General features: G+C 36.5%; 1 protein-coding gene across 2 annotated transcripts; it reads right to left on the bottom strand.

Moving 5' to 3' along the window:
• Positions 1 to 2,620: 2,620 nt before the first annotated feature.
• LOC113734664 (auxin-induced protein PCNT115-like) lies at positions 2,621 to 6,030 on the bottom strand. Of its 2 annotated transcripts, none has more exons than XM_027261294.2 (5): positions 5,677 to 6,030; positions 5,306 to 5,506; positions 4,473 to 4,645; positions 4,288 to 4,390; positions 2,621 to 3,178 (listed from the first exon to the last, which is right to left on the bottom strand). In XM_027261294.2, the coding sequence occupies exons 1-5, from the start codon at positions 5,917 to 5,919 to the stop codon at positions 2,843 to 2,845; spliced, it is 1,056 nt and encodes a 351-aa protein (XP_027117095.1). In that variant the 5' UTR covers positions 5,920 to 6,030; the 3' UTR covers positions 2,621 to 2,842. The 2 variants fall into 2 exon arrangements, with proteins under 2 accessions (XP_027117095.1, XP_071940839.1); XM_072084738.1 differs by having other exon boundaries at positions 5,682 to 5,813.
• Between the last annotated feature and the right edge of the window lie 2,005 nt (positions 6,031 to 8,035).

The following is an 8,035-nucleotide window of genomic DNA, read 5'->3' as shown; positions in this document are numbered from 1 at the left end:
AAGGGTTTAGATAGATTGTTGAAGCTAGCGTTGCAAAGAATATATTACTCCGTGGCGGATACTCTCCTTAAAGGTGTCAAAATGGGTGATTTGGGCGGGTCATAATTGGATCAACCCATTATATCTATTTAAATAAATGAGTTGGCTAAGTTCAATTACTCATTTATGACTCATTTGAAATTTTACTTATTTTTTTAAAATTTTTTCACATGTTATTTAACATTAAATAATGGTATTTTATTGTTATTAGATTGGTAGGAATTTCAAATTTATCTCCTTAACACTTACTAAAAATTGAATTTAAATGTATAATTATTTCTGAATGGGTATAAATGGGTGAGTCGAGTCAACCCACTATCCAGCAATTAAATGGATATAATTCGGTATTCATTTAGACCCATTTAAAATTTAATGGACAGGTTTGGGTGGTTTATTAGTTGACGGGTTTGGGCGGGTCAATATAATTGGGTTGTGATCGACACCTCCAACTCTCCTTACGGATTTAGAATTGAAATAATTATCAGTTGTACTCTTGATTAGTACTAATAGTTTTCTTGATTACTAGTAGTATTCTTGAATTGATTTTTTTTTTAATCTCAGTTTCTTTTTTGCGTGCCAAAAGCAGTGAAAAAGCCCTTTATAATAAACAATTTAAAATCATGCCCTCTTTATTAATTAGGCACCTAATCCTGTCACCTTCACAAATTTCCCATATTCTGAAGAAATTTGTCCAGGATATTGTATATAAGCAGCATTGACTTTTAGAGAACACGAATATTTTCCATATCAGCCTGTGGATGCATCCACACGTGCGATGTAGCACTGAAGTACACCCAACTCAACCAGGATCCAAAAATATATTTTACTTGAATTCATATCGGATACGCACCAGCCATTTATGATGCTTCGCAAAAACATATTTTTTTCTGATATAATTAGTTATACCAATTATTAATTCAACTATATATCTCGCTATCATTTTCTTTTAATCTTTTTACAAGTGCTGAAGAAAAAAATCGAAATAATTGAGGAGTGGTGACTTGTTATTATCGTGGAGATGCAGATTGAAGTATTAATTAGCTTGGGCATGCAATTACTAGAAATTTTTTAGCTACTCAACTTCATCTGTTGAAGACCTTTTACCAACTCTTAGAGGCTATTGGCCTGTTTTATAGAGTCCAAATGAGGAATCATAGAATCAGCTTAGTACATAGTTCATAGCGGATAGAAATTATATGGTAAAGCACCAAACTGCAGGAGAGCACCGTGTAACATAAATCTCTTACACAATTTTGGCCTTATCAAAACTGACTTTGTAGCACAATGCATATAAGGGGATTGTTGGGAATGGCCTTAGGGTAGGAGGCTGACAAAAGAAGTCGAGATTAAGAGATACAATGCCTGCACTTATGGCTTCAAGTCCAGTGTAAAGATGAGGCATATTGGACTGGAAATGCTACTAGAAAATTTTCGGGCAAATTACACTTTACCCTTCTGGGGTTTAGTATTTTTTTACATAACTCTCCCTATGGTTTCAAAAGCTATACATAACTCTCTCACGGTTTGAATTAAAGTGTCAAAGTGACGGAAATGATCATTCATAACATAATCTTTAAAAAATGTTGAATTTACTCTTATAAATACATGACACATTAACTCCGTATGATTTATGTTTTAGCATATAACCCTGTTATAGTTTAATGTTTTACCATATAATCCCCTTATGATTTTCAAAATGTACACATAACCCCCCTTGGTTAATAAATAATTTTCAACTTTGCATAAAGGTATTTTGGACATTTTAGGTCACTCCGTTACGAATGATTATTTTCGCTACTTTGACACTTTAATCCAAATCATGAGGGGATTATGTATAGCTTTTGAAACTATAGGGGGGTTGTGTAGAAAAATACAAAATTACAGAGGGGTAAAGTGTAATTTATCCAAAATTTTCAGTAAAATCTGCTGTGAAGGTGTTCAGAGTGTCCAGATTGTTTGGGGGGAAAAGGGACAGTGCCACGGTTTTCGTTTATTGTTTGGTTGCTCCGTAGACGAAGTCTGTCTACTAAAGACAGGTTAAAAGCATAAGGTGTTAAGATTGAATCTGATCTTTGTGAATTATGTAGAGGTGATACTGAAACCATCGAACATATGTTTTTTGAATGCTCAGTGTCCAAAGCAGTGTGGCAAAAAGTACAGAGGCTATGTTTGACATCAAGAGGGATGCTACAATGGCATAGTGAACTCGATTGGATCTGCACTCATTGGCCAACTAATTCATTCTGTGATCAGGTGAAGAGGCTGGATTTTAGTGCTGCAATTTATCACCTATGAAGCGCTAGGAACCAAGCTTCATTTTGTCAAACCCCTATGACTACTGTAGCTATTGTGCATTCAACTCTCTCTGCTGACTGAGATGTAGTAGCAGGTTGGAGTAAAGTTCCACTGTCCAAAGACGATAATTGGGAGCTAGCTATGGAACTTTGGCTGCCACATAGTTGTTTTAGCTGATGGATATGGTTTAGCTGATGACTTTTTTTAATTTAGTTTTGTGAGATACTATACTCTTTCATGCTTGATCAATAGGAAGTTAAAAGTTGCTCAAAAAAATGGATTCAACTACATGGAAAATTTGTGTTTTGCCTTTTCTTCTACGTAAAAGACCAAGCAGTCATCTTATATGATACAAATCTTTTTTCATTACAACCTCAACAGTCAAGAAAATAGTACGACGAAGATTGCAGGCTGTTGGAATAAATGCAACTTAACCCTCAACACAGCAAAATCCACCATCAGGCAGATAGCTGAAAGGAATTATTTTTACCATAATATGGTTACATCTTCATGTGCACTTCCAGGTTGACAAAGGTGGAGTTTCAGAATTTTGCCAAGTGCTAATTTCAGGCCCGCATCTCTCACCCTTGACTCCAGCCGAAGCAATAGATTCGAGTTCCGCCTTATCCTCTGCGGACAGTTTTACGGATAAAGCTCCTATATTCTGATTGAGGTTCTGAATCTTGGTAGTCCCGGGTATGGGGCAAACATCGTTTCCTTGGTGATGGACCCAGGCCAATGCTAGCTGTGATGGAGTACAACCCTTCCTTGAAGCAATGGCATTGACCCGCTCATACAACTTCTTGTTGTGCTCCAAATTCTCTGCTTGAAACCTTGGCAAATACTGCATTGTGTGAATTTCAATGTTAAGCAACTGTAAAGCCAGAATCTGGAGGGGTCAAAGCCCACACAGACAATTAAAATTAGAGTAAATTTTATATACACTAATAGTGTATGCACTATCACCGTTGAATTCATGACATATATGCTAAAGTTAAATTTCAATTTTAAATTTTGCATGGTTGTTGTTCATCCAATGCTAACGGTGCATACACTGTTAGTATAGCAAAGATTAATCCTTAAAATTATATCAGAATAATTGGAAATATTGTTTGAAGTGTACAAGTGCAGAGGAATGAACAATGCAGTAAGGTGGACAGAGTACTCCAGGTGGGAAACATCAATTGTAGAAGGTAGATTCTGACATGCAATTCCCATCAAAGACGAAGGTCAATCTAGAAATCAACTATATTTTGAACCATGGAGGTGGCACTACTACTAGGAAGTAAACTAATGCCTAATGAAGCTAGGTTAAAGGATTAACCAAAAAGGAAAAACAACAGCTTGATAGGACGACTTAGAAGTTTGTGCTCGGGACCAAACAATGAGCTTGAAACCTAAGGTCCATTTTCCCTCAATATTGTAAATAAACTTTTCCTTAAAGGTGCCATAGTTTCTTCCTGTTTTCATGTCCAGGACGTTCTCGCACGGCAAAATAGAACACTACCCATTGCTCTGTCCTTTTATAATTTTCCAGCATGCAAGGAAAACTTTCTTTTAAGAAAATATCTAAAAGTTCGACAATGCTTGAGCCATCTTTTTTTTAATTCTAACTATATAAAAAGCACACAATTCCTATCCTGTATGTACAAATGGTTCAGTTTATACCAATACCCAAAATTGCATTTATTGGAATCCAAGACTACAAGACTTGTCAGATAGAAAACCTTGTTGCGTCGCAGTTGAATAAAAATTCATTAAATTTGATCATTTTAGAAAAAGCTCAGGCTTGGGTATCAAAAAGTGCAGCAACATGTAACAGATAGAAAAGAATAGGGATATTGATCAAGACTGCAACTCAATGTGGAAAAAGTTGATGACTAAGAAACTCGTATCTACCAATTGTACACATACTACACCAAAAACTACTATTCTCTTTGGATATGCACAAACCTTTCGGAAGTCACCTTCGGTCAAATTCTCGATCAGCTTTGGACCTGAAGAGAAGAATCCTTGTCCAAGTGGACTGTATGCAACAATCCCTTTGCCAAGCTCTCTAAAAGGTTACACCAAAATGAACTTAGAACTTCATATTTCTTCCAGACCGTGTAGAAAATGAAGCAGAATAAATGCACTACCTGCAAGTGGGAATGATCTCTTCCTCGACATCTCTGGTCCACAATGACCACTCCAACTGTATAGCTGTTATTGGATGAACAGCATGTGCTCTTCTAATTGTTGAAGCAGAGGCCTCGGATAGACCTATGTACTTTATTTTACCCTCTTCAACCAGTTTTTTGAGTTCTCCTACCTGGGCAAAATTGAGAATACAACAAACAAGAAAATGCTATGCTGGTTTATCTTTTTCCATACTAAGGCAGACAATTGAAATTATTCATGCATAAATTGAAGTAAAAGTAACACTAAGTCAGTGCAGCGAACAACTTTGACAAAGTATACATCCAACTGAAATCACCACTTGGTAATAGTGCAATACGCAGCCAATAGTACTTCTCAAGATGATATTGTTATTAACACTGGTTGACTTGGCTCTATTGGACCATGCAAACACAATGCTTGTGTAGCATCAATAATGACATTGTTGACTGTTTCTAAATAATACTACTCAACTGAAATGAAAGGAGTGCACAGGTCTTCTAGTTCTAAAGGAAATATGTACAATGTATAGCATCATATCCACCTGTACCTCCCTCAACAGGGCTGGCAAGCTAAAATACCTGTGCACATATACAAGACAAATATGTTGGTTCTTTTTACTTTTTGAGATGCCTGGTGCTAAATCAGCTTTACTGAAATGAAGATTAGTATGTACAGTAGTCCATAATGGTGAAGAAATTGTTAAGAACATCAAAATGAACTTTCTCTATTATCAATATATGTGCTGATTTCAGTTGGATGTGTACTTTGTCAAAGTTGTCAAAGAACATCAAATTGTCAAAATGGAGCAAACCGTGACTTCAATGGGCACGCGTGTATCGATGCGATGTTGATAATAGAGATCAATGCAGTCCACATCAAGCCGCTTCAAGCTGGCTTCACACGCAGCTCTCACATAGGCTGGATCACCGCATATGTCAAACTTTCCATCCTCGTAGGAGACTGCAAATTTCGTTGCTAGCTCCACTTTCGCTCTCATTCCTTCCTTCAAAGCCTAAAACCACACTTTCATGCCATTAATTATCAAAGACATACAAATAAACTTGAGGGGGCTAAGTGAGAGAAGCATATATATTCATGGGCTTAAGTGTGATTTACCTTAAATAGAAAATCACAAATCTACTTCTCTCAAGCAAGAGTAATTTAAAAAGGCAAATATGGTACCTTACCAATGAGTATTTCGTTAGTGTGAGGTCCATAGACATCGGAGGTGTCCAGATGGGTGATACCTCTGCTTACAGCATGGTGGATGAGCTTGATCATGTCGGGCTCGGGCTTGGGCGGGCCGTAGAAGGCTGACATGCCCATGCAGCCCAGCCCTTGAGCTGAAACTTCACAACCTTGTGAGCCCAGCTTGATTCTTGGCACCTTCACTTCTGCTGCTGCTGCTGCTGCCGCCGCTGCCATTTTCAGACAAAAGACACAGACACAGTGGAAGTTTAAACAGTAGAACGGAGAAGAGTTGACTGTTTTAGCAAGTGAATGGTGCTTTAGGAATATGGCTTTTTATGGATGAAGTATGGCCAGCTGCTCTGGTGGCATTAGGGGAGGATTAATTAATGGCCATGATTAAATATGTCAAAATTCATTGTTAAGGAAAAAAAAAAACTTCTACTAAGCAACTCGGAAATTTCGATGCGGTTCTCCTAAGTAGCAAACAATCTTAGGCCTTGTTTGGTAAGCAAGTTTTTTATCAAGCTTGTTGTTACAAGTTTTTTAACAATTTTATTGGTTCCTCAAATTGAAAAACTCTCATATTGGTCTGTCAAACCGATTAAAAAAAAAAAACTAATTAGTCATGCTCCATTTAATGTAAAGATATTTTAGAAACATATTAAGTTAGATTTACTCTTTCAATAAGATTAATTAATTTTTTTAAACTGAGTGAAAAAAAAAATCAAATTTATCAAATTGGGGCGAAAGAAGTACAATAATTATTATCAAATTCCTCGAGAAGGGCGATTTTTCCACCGTAATTGTTTTCAACGATATCGATGTGACATTCGCTAGCTGTGATTTTGAGGTACACTAATTTTAAATTGTAGGCTTGTAGATTCCGTTGGCATATACATTAATGATTAAACGGTAAGTTTGTATCAAATTCAGTTGACAATTATATAGAATTGTATATTTGTTACCTGAAAGGAAAACAAAAATTTGTGCATTTGAGCTCTAAATGGACATTTTATGTATTGAGTTGGAATTGGGTTGACCATTAATGCAGGCCCATTTGCATGTATAGTGATTGAGCTAATCTTTTAGATCTATAAGCATATGGGCAAATCCTGCCACGCCTCAAATCCGGAAACCATAGATCCAAAGTCCACCATAGGCCGGGTCTGTAACGTCATGCGTTGTATCTGTGAAACCATTAGCGTGTTTACATTGTAGATTATTTGAGATAATTTTGTTAAAAAAAAATACTGTAATATTTTCCTTTCTTGAAGGACACATGGAGCGAGCAATGTATGCTGAGTAAGCAGCACACCTCCGCCCCCAAGGGTCAGCTCGGATGGTCTGCTCCCCCTCTTTAGGGTATGGCAGACCTTCTTGGGCAACCAGGGTTCGAGCCCCCTTGTCACCGTGCTCGAGTGGAGTGGGGCCTCCTCTCCGGGCCGGAGTGGGATTAGTCGGGGCCCCGTAAGGATTGACCCGGATACCCACTCCGTCAAAAAAGCAGCACACCTCCCCTGCAGGTTCATGTAGTTATATACTTGATCACACAAAATTGCATGGATATCTCAGTTTGAAAATATTGACATTGCTTCATAAATACATATACATATGTCATTGAAAATTGAGTGGCATAAAACATATAACATAATATGAACATATTCACAGAGAAACTTGGTAAATCATGTAACTTGTCCATAACATCATTTCATCTCATAAGAATATAACTCATAATTTGCAATAGAATCATGAATATACAATCATTTTGATAAAACATGATATTATCAATATTTGATATGTTAGAGTTCAAGCTAAAAAACAAAAAGTGTTTGCACCATGATTCCAAATTGAATCCTAAGGGGCATTAAAACTACATTAGAATGTTTTCTGTCTCTTTTCATTTAACAAAATTTTTAAAAGTAACAAGCTAAAAAAAAATAACATATAAATACTATATTATGATGTTGATGATCAAAATTTCATAAAAAACTTTTAGTACCTACAGAATAACACATTTCAAGATGTTACAATTGCGTGCAAATCACGTGAATTATTACTAGTGACATTCAGAAGTATAATAGATAACATTTAGGGTCCGTTTGTTTCGGGTGAAAATGTTTTCCAGGAAAATATTTTCCTAATTTCCCGTGTTTGGTTGCACAAAAGTTACTGAAAATATTTTCACTCATCTTATGGAAAACAACTTCCCTTCCAAACTTATTGAAGTTGTTTTCCGAAATGCATGCATCCCGCCTGTAGTATGTTCCAAACTTACTGAAAACATCTTGTAGTATGTTCTTTTTTTTTTTAGTGTAAACAGAAGGACTCGAACCCAAGACCTCTTCCTTAC

Source organism: Coffea arabica, chromosome 3e, assembly GCF_036785885.1.
Source record: "Coffea arabica cultivar ET-39 chromosome 3e, Coffea Arabica ET-39 HiFi, whole genome shotgun sequence".
Lineage (NCBI taxonomy): Eukaryota > Viridiplantae > Streptophyta > Magnoliopsida > Gentianales > Rubiaceae > Coffea > Coffea arabica.
This window is presented reverse-complemented; position numbering and strand designations above follow the sequence as displayed.

Excerpts from the sequence above, each read along its gene's own strand:
- LOC113734664 (XM_027261294.2), bottom strand. The coding sequence starts at position 5,919 with ATGGCAGCGGCGGCAGCAGCAGCAGCAGCAGAAGTGAAGGTGCCAAGA. Across the intron at positions 5,507-5,676 it reads ACGAAATACTCATTGGTAAG|GCTTTGAAGGAAGGAATGAG; the intron begins GTACCATATTTG and ends GTGTGGTTTTAG. Across the intron at positions 4,646-5,305 it reads GCGTGCCCATTGAAGTCACG|GTAGGAGAACTCAAAAAACT; the intron begins GTTTGCTCCATT and ends AATTTTGCCCAG.